Source organism: Artemia sp. Qi Xiang Cuo, chromosome 19 (assembly GCF_049724085.1).
Source record: "Artemia sp. Qi Xiang Cuo chromosome 19, ASM4972408v1, whole genome shotgun sequence".
In the NCBI taxonomy this organism is placed as follows: domain Eukaryota; kingdom Metazoa; phylum Arthropoda; class Branchiopoda; order Anostraca; family Artemiidae; genus Artemia; species Artemia sp. Qi Xiang Cuo.
Window position 1 is genome coordinate 50325037 of NC_142812.1, and position 25344 is coordinate 50350380.

General features: G+C 35.4%; 1 protein-coding gene across 3 annotated transcripts in view; it reads left to right on the forward strand.

Moving 5' to 3' along the window:
- The first annotated feature begins 8933 nt into the window (after positions 1-8933).
- The window catches only part of LOC148940961 (putative glutathione-specific gamma-glutamylcyclotransferase 2), a 47438-nt gene continuing 31027 nt past the window's right edge, over positions 8934-25344 (forward strand). For all 3 annotated transcript variants that reach the window (XM_089104858.1, XM_089104857.1, XM_089104856.1), the window contains exon 1: positions 8934-9075. In XM_089104858.1, coding sequence (XP_088960984.1) covers positions 8941-9075 — 135 coding nt within the window. In that variant the 5' untranslated portion in view covers positions 8934-8940. The remainder of the gene's footprint in view (positions 9076-25344) is intronic.

Genomic DNA, 25344 nt, shown 5'->3' on the forward strand with positions numbered 1-25344 from the left:
AACCACCCCACACCCATCATTCCCTCAAACACGTCAAATCAAAATTTTGAAATAGCCATTTTGTTAAGCATAGTTGATTTCCAAATAGAAAAAATATTTTTGAGGAGAACACTCCCCCACAACCCTCAGGGCAAGGGTTTTAAGTTATGCCCTGGGGGCATATGAGGTTTTTATAGAAGGTGTTGTCATAGAAACTTCAAAACAGGCTCATTTTATATATGAATATTGAATATTGATTATATTTATGAATATTGTCTCTTCAAAACATGAAGATATTGCATAACCGTATGCATCATATGGATGCTGCATAATATGATGATTTAGTATTTATAAAACTTGCATTTCATATTAATATGTCAGTTGCTGTTGGCTGGATTCCGTTCTTTAGAATAAAATCAGGCCCTTACCTTAAACATTCATTATTGGTTATTCCTTTTTTGTGATTTTTCATGGAAAAGACTATTCTAAAAATGTCTATGCAAAGTTTGGGCATTTAGTACTGAATTTCACAGCAATTATAGACGAGGTACACAAAGGTTTCAATTGCTGTGGAATTTACTATCCAGATATAATAAAAGATTATTTATTTTTTTCCATTCTTTATGTATTCAGACGTATTTGTTTATGAGGAAGAGTGGAATCCTGAGACAAGAGGAATGGTTTTACCTCTTTGCTGAAGTACACCCTCCAAAGGACTTACCTCTTTTAAAAGAACTAAAATGAAAAGCTCACGAGTGGCGGTACAACCTTTCTAGACACCTGTCATCACTGGGAATGTAGGACTGTTTCTTCCATTGACTTACACACAGTTCTTTGTACCATAATATAACTTTTTGAAAAGTGAGCAACATTTATGGATTCTTCATGTGATTCTCACCATCAGCCAGAGCGAACGGTGACCTAGAGAATTAAAAGATCTCTTGCTTTCTGGAAATGTAATGTGAGCTTTTGGGTGAAACTCTCGAGTTCTCATCTAGTATTCGACCTGTGAACACCTTGAGATTTTTCTTTCAGGCTGCTAACCTCTTGGTATAAAATAAAAATGTTTATGGTTAGACAAAGAGTAGTCTGTCCTGAATGCAGACTAAGAGTGCTTTCAAGCTCAGTTAAATGTTGAGGGTGTAATCGTTCATTTCATGCAGGAACTGAAAAATGTGTAAAAATTTATGCAACTAATTAGACTGATAGCTAGTTGTGTCCTGATACCTGATTGTTTCCCAAAGGATACTTGAATCTTACGGGTAAACCTTCAAATTCACAAGTTCTACCTTCCCCTCATACCCCACTCTCCTAATTGAAGAGCTAGTATGGTAACTATCCTCAAGCAGCTTAATAATCAATCATCGTTGCCCCTCCTGTCATAGAAGAAGATTCCATCTTTCCCCTGCCTCCGTCCAGGGGTGTATCCAGGATTTTTTTAGGGGGGGGGGGGCGCAAAATAGGTTGATCCGAAAAAATGGCGTTAAGAGCAAGATTAATAAACGAAAACTTGCGTTAATTAAGTAAATTACACTACTTTAGACGACACCGTTAGGGGGGGGGGGTGCCCTTGCCCTCCCCCTGGATCCTTCACTGCCTCTGTCATGAAGAGAAATCACCCCTTCTGGAAGCTTTCAGTCAGACTGAGGGCAACATCACTTTTTTGTTGACCCTTCTTCTATTCTTGGCACCACCACTAGAAACTTACACCTACTCACGTGAGATATCAGTCCAGACTGAACCTTTCTCAAGTCTTCCACATGACAACTCAACGTATCAGATTCCCTTTGTTAGGAATTTTGGGTGTCAAACCGAAATCTGCACTATGCAACCTGACTTCTTCAGACCAGAGTTTGCCTTGTTGGAATTGAAAAACAAGCTAGGAGTGGCTTTAAAACAAATTTCGAGAATCATTTTTCACCCCTGTCTACAATGCAGTGTAATGATACTCCTCCCCAACTGGATATTCTTAATCCCCCTTTCTTTCTACTTAGCAAGACGAAGAAGAATTCAAAAAAAGCTAACTACACCAATCAAATAAAGGTCAAAAATTCAGAAAGTAATGTTAGTGACAGGATGTGTCTGATTAAAAATACTGAAATTCATCAATTATTTATGAGCTGGCTAATCCCTCTCACCTTGTCTAATCTCTAGGCAATTATATATCTACTAATGATTGTAGCGACCTCGTTAACACTATAAGAGGCATCTAAATTTGTTTTGAAAGGGGTGAAGTGAATAACCTGACGAATAAGAAAGTCCCTCTGTCTCACATCAGTAACTGTGCATATATGATTTTGGCTGGTTCATGCAAAATAGTAGATGATTGTACTTTTAGACACGATCGTGCTTCAAGCACAATGTTTCTACAAATAAATAATCGTGGTAGTGGTACTAAGGAAAATTGTAAGTTTTTCATGAATGGAAAGTGCAAACTTGGCCAAAAGTGTTCTCATAATCTTACAGCTATAACAGCTGCTCGCAATCTCGAGGAACGAAATCACCTTCTTTCTTCTTCTATTTAACAGCAGGCGGGCTTTTCAGTAAAACTATTTAGCCCTTTTCCTTTTGCTTCACTCTGTGGGCTACAGAGCTACTGGCTTGATTGCCTCATATTTATTATATATATTCAGATATCTTTCAGCAGATCTTTTGACTCTAGGAGTTCAAATATAAGATGATAGATGTCGATTTCTATGCTCTGTGTGCATGTATAGTTGGCTAGGCTCTTGGCTGATAATGGGATTTTGTGGTGTTTAAAGTATTTTAACAGTTTAGAAAGCAAGGTATGTTGTGCAGACGTCAGCATATTACATTCAAATAGACAATGGTCAATTGTTTCATTATTCATATTACAATGCCTGCAAAGAGGGGACAGGGGAATTGAACCACTTGAATTAGAAAGCTTATATGAGAATGCAAGGACATTTAGTCCATTTGTTCCAGAACGAATTCTATGATAAATTTTAGAAAGATACTTATGGGGAAAGGGGGAAAGGATGGGATTAATCTTATTAAAATTAATATCTGATAGCCTCCATCGGTAAATATCTCTAATTGGGATTGGTCTCCCACTTGGCTGGTCAATATTTATAGCATTTTTTGCTATTTCATCAACCTGATGATTACCACTTATGCCAGAGTGGCTAGGAATGTACTGAAAGTAAGTTTTTATGCCACTTGAAGCAAGATTATCAATAATACTGAGACAATGATAAGTGTCAATGTCCAACTTATATTGAGGAGCTGAGGCCAGCAACTCAAGGCTTGATAAAGAGTCGGAATAGATGATAATATTATTTGAATTTTCAATCAAAGGTTGGTTTTGCTTAAGGTGTTCTAATGCCATGATTATGGCATTTAGCTCAGCAGACATTATAGATAAATTATTAAATAATCTCTCGCCCATTGCAATTTTCAGGTGAGGAAAGAAAACACCACTTGCAACCTTCTCATCCATTTTTGACCCATCAACAAATATTTGGAAGTGATTTTTATAGTTAATTGTGTTAAGTTCTGCAAATTTTTTCTGGACAAAAGCAATGGGGGTTAAATCTTTATTTCATTTTGAAAATTCAGTATTTATTATGGGAAATGACCAATTCCATGGAGGGGATTGGGGGAAAGTAGGTGCAATAGACTTTGCTGGTACAGGGAACTTCTTTTGAATATTGGCATACTCATCTGCAATACCTCTATACATGGCTGGATTTCTTAACCAAGTATTTAACGTGTGTGAGCTATTTGATTCAATTTTTGTAAGATGTTTTAGCAAGGGAAGTCTACGTCTGTCCCTTAGTGTTGTTACTCCACTCTCCATAAGCAGAAACCTGGTGCTTGTGGATTTCCTAAGACCAAATATGAGACGTATTATATCGTTTTGTATTGTTTCAATTTTTTGCATCTGGGTCTTTGCACATGCACCATAGATGATGAGCCCATAGTCAATATGGGGTCTTATATGTGATTTATAAAACTGGAGTAAGGTTTTCTCCTTACAACCCCAGGGTGTTGAAAGAAGTCTTTTTAGTATATTTGCTTTTCTATTACATTTTTGTATTTTGTTTGAAATGTGGATGTGGAAATTAAGTTTTTGTTCAAGCATGAGACCTAGGTAATTAATATTATTATCTTCTGGAATAGTTGTTTTATTTAGAGTTAGTTTTGCATTAACATGGTTTCGCTTCCGGTGAAATTGGATTATTTTTGACTTGGTGGGTGCAATGGGTAAATCTGAATGTTGAGAGAATTTTTCAAACTGGAAAAGTGACTTTTGCAGATTTGACTGTGCTATCTGAAAGGTGTTGCCAGATGACCATAGCACCAGATCATCAGCATATTGTAGATTCGTGTGGGGTAGGTTCATGTCCCAGAGATATAGGCCAAAAAGGAGGCAACTGAGGACTGCTCCCTGAGGTAGGCCTTTGGATATTGTCTTTTGGGGTGAAGAGGCTGAACCAACACAAACAATGAAACCTCGCACTTCTATGAAGGATTTAATAAAGGATACTAGCTTAGGAGGTACTCCAAGGTTTGCAAGTTTATTTAAAAGGATTTGGTGGTTCACATTGTCATAAGCTCCTTCAAAATCTAGGAAAGCTGCCACTAGGATATTATTTTTTGAGAAAGATTCATTTATTGCATTTGTTAGCAAAATGAAAGCATCTGTTGAGGAGTGGTATTTCCTGAATCCAGTTTGAGTTTGTGGGATCATGTTATTTTTCTCAACAAACCAGAGGAGTCTGTGATAAATCATTTTCTCCATTATTTTCCCCATCACAGGTGTAATCATTATGGGCCTATAAGACTCAGGGTTATCTTTTGGTTTATTTTTCTTTAGGATTGGTAGGAGGGACGAACATTTCCATATATTGGGGAACCTAGACGATGCCCAAGCGTGATTATAACAATTTAGCAGTTCTTGTTTGTATGAAGGTGTGATATTCTTTATCCATGTAGGGTGTATATTGTCATAGCTACTGCTAGTTTTGGACCTAATATGATGTATTGCATTATTCAATTCCTGGATTGAAAATGGATTAGTTATGTACTCGGATCCTGGGCGTCGTTGGTAACTAGGGTTCATAGGAATTGTGGACAGCTTGCGTTGATTATTTGATGTTAGCTTATTAACAAAAAGAGTTGCAAATAGGTTAGCCTTTTCGTTATCATTGTCATAATGGGTATTATTATGTATAAGCTCATACAGGAGTGGGTTGGGAGAAGTCTTTTTACCACATATGTGGCTTATGACTTTATGTATAATTGGCTCATTTTTTTCTCTGGAGAGATTATTTGCAAAATTATTCCAGTACTTATATTTAGCATCTATTATAGTCCTTTTTAGATTAGATTCTGCTTGTAATTTTTTAAAATATGTAGTAGGTGTTGGTCTTTTTATGAATTCTGTCCTAGCTGCCTTTTTTATCCTCCATTTATTTAGGCACTCATTTGTCCACCATGCTTTAGGACTTTGTTTAGGGAATTTTTTCTTAGGTGTTGTCCAGGGGATAGCATGATTAGCTGTATTTATTAATAAAAATGTCAATGCTTCAGCATGTGTGTCAACTGTTGTCTTAGAAATGCATGAACTTTGGGTGAAACTTTTAATTTCATCATTTAGCTTATTTTGGAAAATAGACCAATTTGCTTTAGTGTTGATATATTTGGATGTATAAGATAAAGTTTCAGCAGGTTGATTTAGGGAGCGAACTATAGCAAAGTGGTCTGTACATAGACTATCAATTTTATTTATGTAAATTTTGTTCAAAAAATTTAAAGACACAATTTGTAGGTCAATTGTGGAGAAATTGCCACTTTTGGGGTTGAAATAAGTATTCAGGTTTGGAGGGGTAGCAACAACTAATTCATTATTATTTGAAGTCATATGCTCAATAAATTTACCAGCTTTATTTGCTGGTTTATTCCCCCACAAAAGGCTGTGGGCATTGAAATCTCCACAAATAATGATATTTTTTAACATATTAGAATTATTTATATAATTAAAGAAATCCTTGGCATCTGTAGTTTGGCCATTAGGGTTATAAAAGCTTATTATGTAGGTTTTTAAATTATTCAGCCAAACACTTATACCAATTACATCAACATCATTTTCAAAATCTGGAAAATTGATGCCACAAAATTTTATATTATTATTAACTAATAAAGCTACACCACCTCCTTTTCTCTCTGAAGATCTATCCTTTCTCAGGAGAGTATATCCCAGAGACTTAATTTGTTGATTTTGGGTTAAATGAGTTTCTTGGAGGCAAGCAATATTAATTGAATGATTATTCATAAATGATGTTAGTTCATTTAGCTTATTTTCTGTGAGTGATCTTACATTACATTGGAGTATTAATAAATGTTGTGTTGTTGATTTATTCTTCCTATGGATGTGTATCAATGTTCTGCTTTGTTAAGAGTAAAGCAAGATTTTTTTTTGCTTGAATGAGCATATCATCTGGGATGTACATTTTTGCCAATTCTGCAATAATATTTGTTTTCTGTAGTTGATGTATGTTCATGGCCTGAACTGCATTACAGTTTAGAATGAATAAGCATATATTTGGGCCCTTGGGGATTGCATTTTTGGTAGTGCATCCTGTTTGTTGGTTAATGGATTAATTCCTGGTAGTGTTTCTGGTTTGTTTCTTCTTGGGAGGGAGGGCCAGGCTGGCCTCATCTCACCGGACAAGGAGGCTTGTTGGCTTGGTGATTGCTTCTGATAGGGATTTGAGCTAGGGGGCTTAGAAGATGGTGTTGTATATGGGGTGCTTGATGCATTGGGGGCAATTGACTGGGGGGTTTTGGTTGGTTTCATTACAGGCTTTATTTGGTATTGTTGGGCAGCATTTGCTTCCATTGCTGCAAAGGGGTATGGGATTACCTTCTCTGTTGATATTTGGAGTGTTAGAGCTCTTTTCTTGTATGCAGGGCATAATGATTTATTTGTAGATTCATGTGGGCCTTTGCAATTGATGCATGTAGGCTGAGCGTTGTTGCAAGTTGTCAGCTCTTTATGATGGAAAGATTTACAATTACTACACTCTTGGAGAATTTCATTGCATTTGTTTGTTGTGTGTCCCAGTTTGAAACACTTCTGACACTGAATAGGCTTAGGTTTGTATTCCTTGTGTGGTTTGATTTGCCCAAATAGCAATAATTTTTCTGGGATATCAATTTTATCCTTCAATGTGAATAAGAAGGATCTACTAGTTTTTAGGCCATTAGAGTTGGGTTTTCCAAGTTGGGTAACATCCTCAACTGGGAATGTGTTTCCAGCCCTATCTGAAAGGCCTTCTTTTAACTCCTGAGTAGATATCTCTGGGGGAACATTATAAACTACTATTTTTGTTGGTGATTGTTTTGGGTTCCAATTAGATGCAATAATTGGGTTATTCAGAATGTATTTAATTTTAATTATTGTATCTGCTGATTTATGATCTTATACAGATAATATTAGATATCCATCACTGTTAATGTTAATAGATAAAATTGATTTTATCAATTTAAAAATTGCAACTCTTATTGAAGTGATCATTTTTATTTCAAAGGGGGTAGTGGGAGTAATTTTAAGGTAAATTCCTAAGTTTTTGGAGGGAGGATCTTGGGCAGGGAGAGGAGAAATGCTTTTAATTGGGGAGATTTTTCTTCTTTTTTTATAAATTCTAGATAGGACCTCTTGAAACCCATTATCATCATTTATGGTTACATTAGCCCCTACACTTATCATTGTCCTATTCTCCGAATTGGAGCTATCATTTGAACTTTGAGAAAGTGTGCTTGACCAGCCAAGATGGGTATCTTTCACTATGGCACATTCACTGGAATTTGATTTGGGATCTGGGGGGACATTTTTTTTGGAGGACTTCTAAACATTGCCTATTGGAAAAAGCTTTAAACAGAGAAAAACAAAACTAAAGCAAGAAGGGAAAATGGAATGATATCAAACCGTCTGCACTATACTATGAGGAGGAGAACACCACAGTATAGCCCTGAGGATGAGTTGAGCAGGATGAGCAGTTGATCACCGTACAAACACTGACCTTACCGACTGCCTTTCTTCCTTCTAGGGAGAAACTCATAAATACATGAAAAAAATAATTATGAAGCTAGTCGTCACATTTTGTTTCAAGATAGAATGTAAGGTTGTTTTACTGTTTGTCTGGGATAAACTTCATGAAAGTTTCACGTGGTTCAAAATTTCATTTAAGGGCCTATTGAAATTGTTGGTGCCCAAATAACATCATTTTTTAATTTAAAACCAATTTTTTTTTAAAGCACCCCAGAACTAACTCAGTCATTTGTTTTTCAGAAGGACAAGACGCAAAAGTTATTCCTAAGTTTGGTGATCGGAACTTGTTACTTAGATCTTGGTGAAATATTTAACAATTCACGATTGTTTTGTTGGTATTTTATTGTATGTATTCTAGACACAATCCTTAATTTATAATTTAGCTGTATGATGAGAGCCTCGAGTAAATATTTTAAAGTTACCCGTATTTTAACATGAGCAGGAATTTGACAAACAATAAATCAGAAACCTGAACCTTCACAAAGTTTACGTTAAGTTTTTTTTACCTAATTATTTTTTTTTAGATATTATTTCACGAACCTATCAATGACACAAAAATGGAAATTCATTAAAAATGGAAGAAAGCTACCATTTCGTCTAAGGGGATGTTCATGAAGAATACCAGGCGCAAATATCAACGAAACTAGATCTTGTTTATTGAGTCCAGCTCGAAAGTGGTTCAAATAGGCCATTGAACCAAAAGGTAAATTGTTTTAAACAAAATTAAACTTGAGATAAAGGAAATATTTCTTATTTCTTCCAAAAATAATTAGTCTGCGTATTTCCTACCTATTGCCTTCAGTTGTTTGCTCCGTTTGTTGCAACATTCCCTAGATGGTACGGTAATCAATCCTATTTATGTAAGTTTTAAAAAAGCCAAGAAAATGTGGATTTTTGGTTATGGGTCATTAGTTTGGAAAGTAGACTTTTCCTATAAAAGAAAGATAACTGGTTATATAAAGGGATTCTCCAGAAGGTTTTGGCAAGCGAGTATTGACCATAGAGGAGTACCTGAAAATGTTAGTTGGTACCCTATGGATCTAGGCCTTGGTTAGGCTACCTGCCATAGGCTAGCCTCTTATAGACTAAAAAGGATGACATTTTTGGATAAATACCCTTCTTCTAGTAAAACTCTAGTTTAGCTACTATTCACTATCTTGGAAAGGGGTTAAATTTAGGAAAATTAAACTTTCAGGGATGGGTTTACAGACCAAAGTACCCTATATCCTGGGAAGATATTATGAAGTAGGCCTACCTACCTCCACAGCTTCTCCCTCTAGAGGGCTATGACTTTTGATGAGACTTAAAAATCTTTGTCTTATAAAAGTGAATCCTTGCAAAATAGATTTTCTGCTTAAATGAAGTACAAGAAAATTGTTTTCAGCTTCACAACTTTGCTCAATCCCAATTTTTGAGTTTTCAAAGATGTGCAAATACATTTCCTAAGTTTAGAAAAAAATAATTAACATGGATTAAAATTTGGTAATTTTTTTTTTATTTAGGCTATATTATTGACTTACAAATAAAGTAAACATAGGCCTACCACTCAATGCCTTTCTATGATCTTTACAAATATAATGATCATTTGGTAAAATTCTACTTTAGTTACTTTTACCTATCTTGGAAAGGGGTGAGGTTAGGGAAATGAAACTTTCAGGGATGGGTCTACAGGCTAAAGTATGTCCTGGGAAGTTATTTTGAAGTACTTATCTCCTTCTCCCTCTTGAGGATCCTGAAATTTGCCTACGTAACAGGTCTATACCTATTGAAATTTTGACAAAACAACATTTTACCTTAATTTTCAGTTATAAGATTCTTTTTCTCTGGCTTTAGTTCTGAAAATGTAATTCTTGTTATTTGAGTAGTATTTTAAGCCATATCAATGTTAATTTTCAAAATTTAGGAAATGTATTTGCATATCTATAAAACTCTATAAATCAGGATTGAGCAAAGTTTTGAAGCTGAAAACAATTTTGTTGGACTTCATTTTAAGCAGAAGATCTATTTTGCAAGGTTTCACTTCTATAACACACAGCTTTATAAAGGTCATCAAAGGTCAGGACCTTCTAGAGAGAGGAGTGGAGGTAGGTATTTCAAAATATCTTCCCAGGACATACATTAGCCTGTAGACCCATTCCTGAAAGTTTCATCTTCCTAACCAAACTCCTTTCCAAGATAACCAAAAGTAGCTAAAGTAGAATTTTACCTTAATTTTTGTTGGAAATGAATTTAACCCCTACCCCTATATATACCAGTTCAGGGTATATATTTGCACATTAGGGGGGTGGGGGTAAATTTTATTTATGATGTAAATAAGAGGTAAGTTTAAACTTTCCCCCACCCCCTTTTGTGCAAATATATACCCTGATATATATATAATATATATGCAAACAAATACATATATTCTACATGATATATAGAAATGATATGCAAATATATATATATATTGGTATATATAGGGGTGGAAGGTAAAATTCATTTCTGACAAAAATGATTATTATATTTTGAAAGAGCATAAAAAAGGCATCAAGTGGTATATTTACTTTATTTATTAGTCAATAATATGAACAATGAAAAATTTACCTAAAAATCTATTCAAATAACAGGAATTGCATTTTCAGAACTAAAACCAGAGAAAAAGAAACTGATAGGCTAACTGAAAATTAAGATAAAATATTGGTAAAGTTTTGGCAGTTCATATTATTGACTTACAAATAAAGTGAACATACCACTTATTGTCTTTTTTATGCTGTTTACAAATATAATAATTGCTTCTATTGGAAATTCAAATTTATCCACCCCCACCCCCTAACCTAACCTATGTACCCTTTTCCCCCCTAAAGCGCAAAAGACAATAGTTTAGATATTATAAATGCATTGAAGAACCACCTTTGCAATCTATTTCTCTGTTGTAAATACCTGTTTGACTAGTTTCCTTTAGTGTTGCCCAATACAGAATATAGCAGCATGTAACATATAATGCATAACTACTACAGGGGGGGGGGGGGGTAAATTTGAATTTTTGATAGAAGTAATTATTATATTTGTAAAGAGCATAAAAAAGGCATTGAGTGGTATGTTCACTTTATTTGTAAGTTGATAATATGATAATATGAACTGCAAAAAATTTACCAAAATATTTTTTTCTCAGAATTTTAATAGGTGAAGACCTGTCAAATAGGCAAATTTCTAAGACTTAGAAATTAGAAGAGATTTAACATAGAAGCTTGGCAATACCTTTTCAGAGTGTGTTTTTGGCCCTGAATCTGTTAGTAAAAGTTCTATTTTCCTAACCAAACTGCTTTCCAAGATAGCAAGAAGTAACTAAACTAGAGTTTTACCCTACTTGGTAACAGTTTGCTAAAGTTTTTGGTAAATTTAGATATATTTCCATAACTGAGCTACAAATCAGGCAAACATACCACTTGATGCCTTTCTTTATGCTCTTTTGAAATATGGGCCTAGCAGCTTGATCATTTTCCTCAGAAATTCAGTTTTAAGCCATTTATGGACCCTTAAAAATGAGATATATTTCTCTCATTTTTGGCTAGAGAAAAGGGCTACAAATAACAATTCTTACTTCATAATATGTGGAATATATGGGAGGGTTTTTTATTTCCATTTTCCATTTACAGAAGAGTGATTTTCAATAGCTCCCAGTAATATTCTTTTCTAGGAGCTAATATTCATTTTTTTTTACCATGACTCTTCTACATGCATACATTCAATAAAAGACCAATCACATTGTGCCAATTCATGCCAAATTAGACTGTAATCAGTGAACACATGTTTCTGAAATTCTGATCTTTGTGGGTACAGTCTAAAGCTGCAACTTATTACAATGTGATCACTTGCTCTGTATGGTGGTAGGGGGTCAATACTCAGTATAGATTCTTGGTCATTTACTAGCAGAAGATTGAGTAATGAAGGGTTTTGACCTTCTCTATATCTAGTCAGGAAGCTAACTGCCTGATACAGGGAGTGATTAAACAGATATTCCAGAAATGGTTTAATTAAACTATATTCTGAGAATCTAGACCCATTGACCCACTGAATATACAGGAGATTGAAGTCACCAACAATCATCATATTGCCTTGATGCTTCATTTTATTGTCAATTGATATACTAACAGCAAGAAGAGACAGCTGGGAGAACTGGGACTTCTGTGCATGTAACCTATATGAAAGGACCCCAAATGTAAGAGAACTGAAATCCACACATGTTCCAGATATGGCTCAAAGTTTGAATTAATATCAATGTCTCCTACCTTAACAGAGCTTTGAATATATATATATATATATATATATATATATATATATATATATATATATATATATATATATATGTATATACGCTATTCCTCTTTCTCCTATATTAATTAAAAAAACTTTTTCCACAAAATAAGTTTTTCAAAGAAAAGTAAAGAACTCCATTAAACAAAAAATGAGCAAAAATAAAATCAAATAATCTACCAAGCGTGAAACGACCACAAATCAGCATTGATAAATAAATGAAACCCACAACAAACAGAAATTACAATAATTAACCAAGTCAAACTCAAAACGAGCAGAAATCAACATAAGTTGGCTGCAAAACCCCTAAGCCTTCCCAAGGCCAGAACAAAATTTGCACTTTACTGAAAAAATATAAATGTTTTTATTTTATAAATTTAATAAATCAAATAATGTAAATATTTTGATTACTAAACGTCAGTATGTGTACATTAAACTTACAAAGCACACTCATTTGTATTTTTTCAATAAATTGAAAATTTCGTTCTGATCTTGGAAAGGCATAAGGCTTTTGCGCACAACTTATGTTATTTTCTGCTCATTTTGAGTTTGACTCAGTTAATTATTGTAATTTCTGTTTGTTTTGGGTTTCATTTATTTATCAATGCTGATTTGTGGTAGTTTCATGCTTGGTAGTTTATTTGATTGTATTTTTGCTCATTTTTTGTTTAATGGAGTTTTTTACTTTTCTTTGAAAAACTTATTTTGTGGGAAAAGTTTTTTTAAATAACTTCTGTTCATTTTATATTGACATAGTCTTTTCAGAGAAAAAGAAAACAATGCTTTAAATCTTTTCTTTTTTAAGACTTTATAGTTCGGCCTGCTATTTGTATGCTGGAGATAAATTTTCAGCAATTTTTAACAACATATACCCTTTTAAAAATCTGGACACAAATAGTAGTGTTTAATTTAGTTTCATACCTCCTCTAGTTGACCTGAAATGGAAAACTTGATACCATTTGCAAAAAATTCTGTTTACTTTCTTTAATTGCTTGGATACACATACGCTATTTTGATTTGGTTAAATTTTAAGAGCAGAAATGGGAGGGTGGGAGTGGAAGGGAGATTAGTTGCCCTCAAATCGCTTTTGACTATTAAAATGGGTACTAGCCTTTCGAATTTCCAATTGAATGGGCTTGTTTTGAAGTTTCTACAACAACGCCTTCTATAAAAACCTTATATGCCCCCAGGGCATAACTTAAAACTTTTGCCCTGAGGGTTGTTTGGGAGCATCCTCCTCAAAAACATATTTTCTATCTGAAAATCAACTGTGCTTAACAAAATGGCTATCTCAAATTTTTGATTGGATGTTTTTGGGGGAATGATGGGCTTGGGGGGGGGCTAGTTGCCCTCCAATCACTTTCGACTATTAAAAAGGGCACTAGAACTCTCAATTTCCAATCGAATGAGCCCCTTTTCAAGTTTCTACGACGACCCCTTCCATATGAAGCACCCTGCTCTAAAGGAAAAAATAATACCTAGTACATTGTGCCAACATTATTCCTATATGCCCTCAGGGCATAACTTAAAACCCTTGCCCCTTGGGTTGTGGGGGAGTGTACTTCTCAAAAGCATATTTTCTATCTGGAAACCAACTATGCTGAACAAAATGGCTATCTCAAAATTTTGATTGGATGTGTTTGGGGGAATTATAAGCATGGGGTGGGGGGAGGGGGGCTTGTTGCCCTCCAATCACTTTCGACTATTAAAATGGGTACTAACCCTTCGAATTTCCAATGGAATGAGCTGGTTTTGAAGTTTTTACAACAATGCCTTTTATAAAAACCTTATATGCCCCCAGGGCATAACTTAAAATCCTTGCCCTGAGGGTTGTGGGGGAATGTCCTTCTCAAAAACATATTTTTATCTGGAAATCAACTACGCTGAACAAATGGCTATCTCAAAATTTTGATTGGATGTGTTTGGGGGAACGATGGGCGTGGGGAGGGGGCTAGTTTCCCTCCAATCACTTTCGACTATTAAAAAGGGCACTAGAACTCTCAATTTCGGCGTGGGGAGGGGGCTAGTTTCCCTCCAATCACTTTCGACTATTAAAAAGGGCACTAGCCCTTTGAATTTCCAATCGAATGAGCCTTTTTTGAAGTTTCTACAACATCACCTTCTATAAAAACCTTATATGCCCCCAGGGCATAATTTAAAACCCTTGCCCCGAGGGTTGTGGGGGAGTGTCCTCCTCAAAAACATATTTTCTATATGAAAAACAACTACGCTGAATAAGAGGGACCCTTCATACTTGTGTTTGGATATATTTGGGGGACTGATGGGCGTGGGGGGGGCTAGTTAACCTACAATAACTTTCGAATAAGAAAAATGAAACTCTAGCTCTCAATTTCCAATTTAATTAGCCCCTTTTAAAGTTTCTACAATGATCCTTTTCATATGAAGTGCCCTTCTCTAAAGAAAAAAATAATAATACATAGTACATAGTGCTAACATTGTTCTTATATGCCCTCAGGGCAGAATTTAAAACCCTTGCCCCGAGGGCTGTAGGGGAATGTCCTCCTCAAAAACACATTTTCTATCTTGAAATAATCTACGCTAAAAAAAATAGCTATCTCAAATTCTTTATTGGATGTGTTTGGGGAAATGATTGATGTAGGGGGGTGGGCTAGTGGCCCTCAAATCACTATCGACTATTAAAAATAGCACAAGCCACTCCAATTTCCAGTTTTCGAAGTTTCTACGACAACTCCTTTGATACAAAGTGCCCAGCTGAAAAAAACAAAAACAAAAACACATTGTGCCCACATTGTTCTTTGCTTAGGCAGTGCTAACACGCTGCCTATGATTAGATAAGTTAGTGACCAAAGTATAATCAGGAATCTGGATCTGAATGTCTCCAACAGGGGCTTTAGTCCACTTAGGTTTTATCTTGCAAAAAGCATAAATGTCTGCTTTTTCTATCAAGAGTGTATATTTTATTTGATGGAATTTTGATGTTAAACAATCTATATTACTAAAGACAACTTTTAGACCATTGCTTGTCCAATACTTGTTGCTTTTATTCTGGCTATGTGTGTCATTATTTGGGTTATTAGATACTTCAGATTCAGTGCTGCCGTTTTTCAAACTATTGCTAATGAAAACACTCTGTTTAGAGAGTACTGTTTATTGATCTTGCACTGTAAAAATGATCTGCTTGATTCATCGGTAAAGCTTATTTCAATATTAAGAGATGCAAGGCTATTTACAATATTTACATGTCTTATAGTTGTTTAGATCATGTCCATTGCAGCTGGTGCTGCAATAGTGGGCAAGTTTTTTGAAACAATTTTATTACCTCTTATGACTAAATCTCCTTTGCCATTGACATTCTGTGCATGAAGCACTTCATACAATTTTGCTCTCTTTATGCAATCAGATTTAGAGACATCATTTCTAAACTGAATCCAATTAGTTCCTTTTTGCTTGTATAATTTTTGCAGGATCAGATTTGATAATCCGTAATGGTGCCATCATTAAAAAAACTTGCCAGTTGGAGTGATCCCCCAGACTGCTCCAATGTCCCACTAATGTATATGCCTCCTTCTACCTTTAATAATTGTTTAAATGTTTATGGACTTGCATCACCTAATTCTGTCTCTCAATGGTCTATTAGTGAACACAATAATAATAGTCTCCTTCCTGATGCTGACACTTCTCTTGTTTCTTCAATAACAACTTGTTTAACTAATGTTTCCTCTTTGTCGTTTCATAGTGCTGTATCCAATAACCTTACCAGTCCTTTAGATCCTGCATCCTCACTGATTCCTACCTCTCAGGGAATGAGATTCCTTAGCTCCAGTGTAGATAGCCTCCCTAATAAGCTTTCTGAACTTTCTTTTTGTATGAAATCTGCAATTACAGAAGTTTCACCAAAAAATACCTTGTCAGTTTTAACTCCTGATGAAATCAAAATTGATGATTACCAACTATTTTCTAATCTGAATTCCCCACTCTGCCACCAAGGAGTGTGCCTTTATATAAGAGATGGACTAAATGTTAGTTTCATTCAATTCATCTGAATACTGATGAAATTGAGTCTGTGTGGATTAAATTACACAATCAAAGAACTTCAATTGTAGTGGGTGTTGTTTATAGAAGCCCCAGTGCTCCGTGTGTTATGGACTCGGAATCATATTTGGCTGCCATGTTGTCTCACATGATGACCAATTTTGCCAGCTATGATCTTGTCCTTATGGTGGACTTTAATCTTCCTGAAATCCAATGGATTGATGGATCTGGTTTTTGTAATTCTCCTTTTTTGTCTGCCCTCTCTGATAATTTCCTCTGTCAAACAATTTCACAACCAACTTGTTTTAGGGAAGGTCAAATCTCCAACACTCTTGATCTGGTTATACTCAGTAACCCTGACCTTCTTATTAAGAATGTTATAACCACACCTGTTGGTAACAGTGACCATGTTGTAATTATTTCAGAGTTATGTCTACCTACCATTCAGCCTTCCTCTAAGCAACAAAAGTATGTAAACTACAAAATAGTCTTGCAAAAACTTGCCAGAGTCAACTTGAAAAAGCTTATTACTAATGATATCGAGGAGAGTTGGTCAAATGTAAAAACCAAAATTCTAAATGTTGAAAAGTCATGCACCGGAATTTTTTGGGTAAAACAGGCAAAAAGTTTACCTTTTTTAACTACTAGAATTAGTAAGCTAATCAATAGAAAACACAGAGCATGGAACCGTTATAGAAAAAATAAGACCACAGAAAATTATCAAGTCTTCAAATCCTTTCGTAATCAAACATCAAACCAAATAAAGGTGTTGAAGAGAAGGTTTGAGGAAAAACTGGCAGAGAAAGTTAAGGTTAACCCTAAATCTTTCTGGCGTTATGCCGCTCAAAAATGTAGCATCAGACGCACAATCCCAGATATCCTGCATGATAGTAAATTAGTTGCTGATCCTGAACTGAAAGTTGAAATTTTCAATCAATATTTTTCTTCTGTTTTTTTGTCCAACCCCAGTATTGTATATCCTACACCTCCCTTATATGATGTATCACATAATATGGAACAATTCTGATTATAGGTACTTTGGTTCTAAAGGAACTGACATCCCTCAAACTGAATAAATCTGCTGGCCCAGATGGCATTCACCCTCGTATCCTATACGAATGTCGTGCAGTTTTGTGTCAACCTCTTTCCCTGCTGTTCAAATTATCATTAAATCTTTCTAGACTACCTCAGGATTGGAAAACTGCACATATTATTCCTATTTTTAAAAAAGGTAGAAAGAATCTTGCTGAAAATTATCGACCCATCAGAATGACATCAGCAGTTGTTAAGGTTCTTGAAAGAATCAATTCTGCAGTTGTTAAACACCTTGAAGCAAATAATGTTTTACACAGTTCACAACATGGCTTTCGTTCTGGAAGATCTGTTGACACCAATCTCCTTGAATCATATGATCACATCACCAAGTTGCTTGATATTGGGGTTCCTGCTGACATGATTCTGCTTGACTTTTCTAAAGCTTTTGACAAAGTGTGTCACAATCAACTTGCAATTAAATAACGCGCAGTTAAGCTCAAAGAGAAATCCCTACTCTGGATTCTTGATTTTCTTTGCTCGCGAAACCAATGTGCTCAGTTGTTTGATGACTCTGGTGATCGTATTCTTTCTTCCTCAATGTTTGTTCTGAGTGGAGTTCCTCAGGGAAGTTTCATGGGTCCTACACTATTTAACATTTTCATTATTAATGTTCCTACTATTATCAGCAGTAATTCAACTCTTTATGCAGATGACCAGAAGCTTTTTGGGCCAGCTTTGTCCTGTGGAGATCATACACTGCTAAAAAATAATCTTCAACTGCTGGGCCAATGAGCTGAGGCCTGGTTTCTTGAATTCAATATTGGCAAGTGCAATATCATTTACTTTGGCAAACAGAATCCATGCTGCTCGTATTTTTTCTTAGGCCACCCACTCTCCTCTGTTAATAATGAGCAAGATCTTGGTGTCACTATTGACAATGATTTAAAGTTCAGCACACATGCTAAGAGGTCTGCTGCTGGGGCTAGTTCAACCTTGGGTTTAATTAAGCATACCATCTCCACTCGTTCTTCTAAAGTCATCAGTCTTCTTTATAAGGGACTTGTGTGTCCTAAGCTTGAAGTTGGAATATCACTTGCCTCTCCATATTTTAAAAAAGATATACAAGTTCTTGAAGATGTGCAGAGACGTGCCACTAGGATACCTGGCATGCAAGAGCTTTCCTGTCCAGTAAGACTATCACAGTTGAATAGCCCTACACTTGTATATAGGAGAAATAGAGGGGATGCAATTTTAGCCTTCAAGTTATTGAGGGCTAACATTCTCCCATCAATAACCCCTACTGTTAGTACCAATTTCAATAATTAGAGGTCATCAACTGGAAGCAGTCTACAACATCTAGAGTCCGTACTCAATTCTTCTCAACACGTATTGTCAACTATTGGAACAAATTATCTAATGAAACTGTTACTGCTGAATCCGTTGATGTTTTTAAACGAAGGCTAGATGCTGAGTGGTCCTCCAAAGAGTGTAAATTCAATTGGGATGCTATCGAAGATGGAGCAGCACCTGGTCACCAGTGATACTTGCATACAATTAGTCATCATTCCAGAGCTCAACAAGGAAAAATCCTTAGATTGCTCCTAGCTGCAATTTAAGGTAATCAGTTTCTTGGTTCTCAGTTCATCCAATGGAAAAATAATCGGAGTTGTCTTGTGAGGATCACTTTTATTTTTAAAGCTGTTGATATGTTATTACTGGATCTAGTCAAAGCATTTGATAAAGTTTGCCACAGGAGACTAAACTTTAAATTCTGTGCAATGGGCATCCATGATGATGTTGTCAAATAGATTATGCTATTTCTTACCAATAGAAAGCAGGTGGTAAGGATATTTGGAGACAACAGATCAACCTTCTTGTTGGAATCAGCAGATGTAAAAAGTGGAGTACCCCAAGGAACAGTTTTGGCTCAACCTTTATTCAACAATGCTGCTTAAATCATAGAGAATACAATTTTATTGTATACAGACAATTCCAAAATAATTGGTCTTATTCATGACCCTCAAAGTGCCAGAGCCATCCAGGCTGATCTTGATGCATTGTCAAAGTGAGCAAAATCCTGGCGGCTTGATTTTAATATCCAGAAATGCAGTCATTCATTTTGGAGCAAATAACCCTTTGTGCCAGTATTTTATGTAATCCAGTGATGGTTCAAAACAGCCACTCATATGTAGTCATTGTGAAAAAGATCTGGGAGTCTTGGTTGATGATAAGCTCAAGTTTAATTTTCATGCACAGTCTGTAGTAGCCAGTTCCAACCAAATTGTTGGCTTAATAAAAAGAACATTCTGCAGTAGATATCCAGCTGCAATCACCAAGCTCTTACAGTGGCTGATCAGACCAAAATTGGAATTTGGGATGTGTGTGGCTAGTCCAGTAAATAAGAGTGATATCTCATTCTAGAATCAGTGCAGCAACATGCAACTAAATGCATTAAGGGATTTCAACATCTTACATGTCCAACCCAATTACATAAGCTCAAACTACCATCTCTCACATATAGACACAGGCGAGGAGATGTAATAATAACACACAAATTAGTATGTGACTGAAGTGTGATCCCCAACCTGTTCCAGATAGTCAGTTCACCAACTACCAGAGGCCACCCCTTGAAGCTTTATTAAAAATGTGCTAACACCAGGTTGCAAAACAAATTCTATTATAACTGCATAGTCAGCCTAGAAACTCCCTTAGTCAGAATGCTATTATGTTGCCCAGTGCTGAAGCCTTCAAGTCAGCAGTTGACAAAGACTGGTGCAAGAAACCTTGGCTTACAATATGGGATGCACCTAATGATTTGAATATCATCTTTAGTGACCGGCGTTCACAGGACTTGTCCTCATTGCTGGCTAGTGTAATCTAAGGTAATTTAAGATAAAGCCCAAGTTATATATTTCCCATTTGTTTGTGGTTCTTGATTTTTTCATAGTTGATCCAAATTATGGGTACATGGGTTGAAACAAGAGTTACACTAATGGCTTAAAGTAAATATAGCAGTTTTCAAAAGATAAATAAGTTGTTTATTTAATTAGATCATGATTAATTAGATCAAAATCTATGCTTATGGATCATATAATTTTAACAAAACAGAATTATAATCAAATAGCCTAGGCTTGTAAGTTTTAACCAATACTTTAATCCTTTTCTACAGCCTAGCCAATAATAAGAGGAAAAAGTATCATCTATAAGGGTCCATATAGGGCTTAAAATTCGATTTCTAAGCAAAATAATTATTACATTCAGAAAGAGTGTAAAAAAAAGGCATGAAGTGTATGTTCATCTTATTGAGGCCTCAATGGAAATATCTCCAAATTTACCAACTTTTTGTTTAATCTTGTAGTGCAAGACCAAAACTAAAGGAAACATGCTGAAAAAATGAAAGTGGTACAATTAGGCTAGGCCTGGATTCTTTATTTTATACTCTTTCCAAATTTCATGGCCACTATTCTGGCAATAACCCCCCCTTGATGGTCCTAGATATAGTCTTAAGATATAGCTTTGGGTAAATTTAGATATATTCTTATAATAAGCTTGGAAGAAAGTCAGTACATCTCTTGATGCCTTTTTTTCTCTTTCCAGATTCAACAATTGCTTCTCAGATAATTTTTACTAAGTCTCTGGAGGGTCTCAAAACAGCCCTTAGTAACCAACAGTTAAAAAATGTGTTTCTAAAAAAAGTGAAATGAGAGAAATATTTAGCCTAGAGTTTAAAACCCTAAATAGGAAATTTACAGCCCTGCCTTGAACAACAAGTAAGATTACATTTTCGCAATAATACATCCTCTTTTTCTTTATTTTTTCCGTTTTTTTCTTTGTTACTAATTAGGCACTGAAATATCATTAAAAGCTGTTTAAGACCTTGTTTAAAAGCTAATTTTCGTATCTAATAATTTTTTTTTTACTAATTGTGTGACCTTGCATTATAGCTTAAAAACTACAGACAAGGTAAAAAGATCCATTTTGGGCCCTATTACAGGTTCAAAAGTGAATTTACCCTTGAAGCAGCTGGTGAATTTGGAAAGAGCATAAGAAAAGCTATCAAATGATGTATTCACTGTATTCCTTACTATTTTTCTATCCCTTTGTACTGTCTCTAATTGCATCATATCTTAGTTCAATAAATATCATGCATCTCAGCAATTTACTTCCTGGAATCAGGCAAAATACCTCTATAACTACTGCAGTCACTACATTTATTACAAGTCAAATTCAATGTTTTATATCTGACTTCATAAACACCATATAAAAAAAATAATAAAAAATACTATCAGCATCTGCAGCCTTATTATTTTTCAACTGGAATAGTTCAATCGTCTGCAACACTCCCCCCTTCTTTTTGATCATCTTAGATATAGCCTTAAGACACAGTTTTGGGTAAATTTCTACATATTCAAACAGTCTAATTTAGCTAGGAAGAAAAATAATACTATATATCTCTATTTCTTTTCTTATGCTCTTTCCAATTGATGTATTCACTTTCTTTTTAGCTAAACTATGTTAGTATGTATAAACTTAGGTAGATACTGCTTTGCTTACATATGTTCTTATGTCATTGGCCACGTTCAATGGAATAGTGTTTGCCATATAAAGAGTTGCTTGTCTCCCATATATGGGTTTGTCTTTCTTGCCTCATCATGTGCATTATATGACTATAGAAAGTTGATAATAGCCTCGTTCAGTTGCTACTTATAAGATATAGCATATTGCTCTTTTAAGGGATTAATCTAAAAAACTGTTTGCACAAATTAAGTTTTTCAAAAAAAGTAAAGAACTCCATTAAACTAAAAATGAACAAAAATAGAATCAAATCATCTACCAAGTATACAACTACCACAAATCAGTATCAATAAATAAATGAAACCCAAAACAAATAGGAATTAAAATAATTAAAACTCAAAACGGGCAGAAATTAATCTGAGTAGGGTTCTAAACCCTATGGTTTCTAAAAGCCAGAATATAATTTGTACTTTACTGAAAAAATTCAAATGTATTTACTGAAAAAATTGTGCATTGTTAGTTTAATATATATATGCTGGTATTTATTCCTTAAAATCTTAATTAGTTTTTGATTTCTTAAAGTTATAAAAGTGAAAACATTTAAAAGAATTTTTTTACCCTCAGTATTTAAAAGGATACCCTCAGTTGTTCTTGGGATGCTGCTAAGATGCCTTATTGGGAATTAGCATTATCACAGTGCATTTTGATTTAATCTTAAGGCAACATTTAGTTTTTAAACATTATGGGCAAATGGGAGGGTGGGAGTGGAAGGGGGATTAATGACCCTCCAATCCCTTTCGACTATTAAAAAGGGCATCAGCCCTTTCTATTTTCAATCAAATGAGCGCTTTTCGAAGTTCCCACGACAGCTCCTTCGATACGAAGTGCCCTGGTCTAAACAACAACAACAACAACAAAAAAATATCACTAATCACTTTCGATTATTAAAAAGGGTACTAGCCCTTTCAATTTCAAATCGAATGAGCCCTTTTCAAGTTTTTATGACACAGATTTCAATAAAAACCTTATATGCCCCCAGGACATAACTTATAACCCTTGCCCTGAGGATTTTGGGGGAGTGTCCTCCTAAAAAACATATTTTCTATCTGTAAATCAACTGTGCTGAACAAAATGGCTATCTCAAAATTTTGATTGGATGGGTTTGGGGGAATGATGGGCGTGGGGGGGGGGGGGGATATTTGCCCTCCAATCACTTTCGACTATTAAAAAGGGCACTAGTCCTTTGAATTTCCAATCGAATGAGCCCCTTTTGAAGTTTCTACGACGACGCCTTCTATAAAAACCTTATATGCCCCCAGGGCATAACTTAAAACCCTTGCCCTGAGGGTTGTGGGGGATTGTCGTCCTCAAAAATAAATTTGCAATCAGGAACTCATCTTCCCTGAGCAAGATGGCTATCTCAAAATTTTTATTGGATGTGTTTGGGGGAATGATAGGCATGGGGGGCTAGTTGCCCTCCAATCACTTTCGACTATTAAAGAGGGTACTACCCCTTCGAATTTCCAATCGAATGTCTGTTTTGAAGTTTCTACGACAACACCTTCTATAAAAACCTTATATGCCCCCAGGGCATAACTTAAAACCCTTGCCCTGAGGGTTGTGGGGGAGTGTCCTCCTGTAAAACATATTTTGTATCTGGAAATCAACTACGCTGAGCAAAATGGCTATCTCAAAATTTTGATTGGATGTGTATGGGGGAATGATGGGCGTGGGGAGTGGGCTAGTTGCCCTCCAATCGCTTTTGACTATTCAAAAGGGCACTAGCCACTCCAATTTCCTATCGAATGAGGCTTTTTTGAAGTTTCTACGACAACGCCTTATATAAAAAACCTTATATGCCCCCAGGGCATAACTTAAAACCCTTGCCGAGTGTTGTGAGGGAGTGTCCTTCTCAAAAACATATTTTCTATCTGGAAATCAACTACACTGAGCAAAATGGCTATCTCAAAATTTGATTGGTTGTGTTTGGGGGAATGATGGGGGGGGGGGGGGTAGGGGCTAGTTGCCATCCAATCACTTTTGACTATTAAAAAGGATACTTGCCCTTCGAATTTCCAATCGAATGAGCCTGTTTTGAAGTTTCTACGACAACACCTCCTATAAAAACCTTATAAGCCCCCAGGGCATAACTTAAAACCCTTTCCCTGAGGCCTGTAGGGGATTGTCCTCCTTAAAAACACATTTTCTATCTGGAAATCAATTACGCTGAACAAAATGGCTATCTTGAAATTTTGATTGGATGTGTTTGGGGGAATGATGGGCGTGGGGGGGGGGGGAGGACAGTTGCCCTCCAATTATTTTGACTATTAAAAAGTGCCCTAGAACTCTCGATTTCCAATCGGATGAACTCCTTTTGAAGTCTCTACGACGATCCCTTCCATAGGAAGTGGCCTGCTCTAAAGAAAAAAAAAAATAACAAAGGATACATTTTGCCAACATCGTTTTTATATACCCTCACGGTACAACTTAAAATTTTTGCCTCCAGGGTTTTGGGGAATGTTCCTCCTCAAAAAGATATTTTCTGTTCGAAAACCATCTATGCTGAACAAAATGGATATTTCAAAATTTTGATTGGATGTGTTTGGGGGAATGATTGGCGTGGGAGGGGGGGGGTTAGTTGCCCTCCAATCACTTTTGACTAATAAAAAGGGCACTAGCCACCCCAATTTTCAATCGAATGAGCCCTTTTGAAGTTTCTACAACAAATCCTTCAATACTAAGTGCCTGTCGCAGAAAGAAGAAGAAAAAAACAAAAAAACACATTGTGGCCACATCGTTCTTTACTTAGGCAGCGCTAGCGCGCTGCCTATGATAAGTTAATGTTTGCCAAACAAGTTTTATCAATAAAAGTAGATCTTAATTCTTTGAAAGTCTAGCACAAAGTAGTTCAAATAGGCTACTGACCCAAAAAACAAATTGTTTTCTACAAAAATAATGTTGCTTCACTCATTGTGATCAAGTTCGCTCAATAGATTACCATGAATAATTGGTAATGTTCATTTTGATTATGCAGGGCTTTCATGAATATTATTCCTTTAAGTTGTGTTTGTTGTGAAATATGATTATTGAGTGAAGTTTATAACAGTGAATTAAGCAACACTAGAAGAGAGTTTAGCACACAATTCTTAACTTCTCTCACTGTAATCAGTTTCACTTAATAAATTGCCATTAGTATAATTGGTCATTTTCATTTTGGTTATGCTGGGTTTTAACAATTATTATTTATCAAGTTGTTTTTCACTGTGAAATCTCTAATTTTGTGACAAACCTATTGTAACTTGCATCAAAACACAAGATTCTTACATCACTGTATTATTTTTTTTCCAGATGTAGTGATTCACCAAACCAGATATATGTTTTTTTTCTTCCAGGAGTATAATTTTATTTACACATAAGACTTTTTCCTTAGA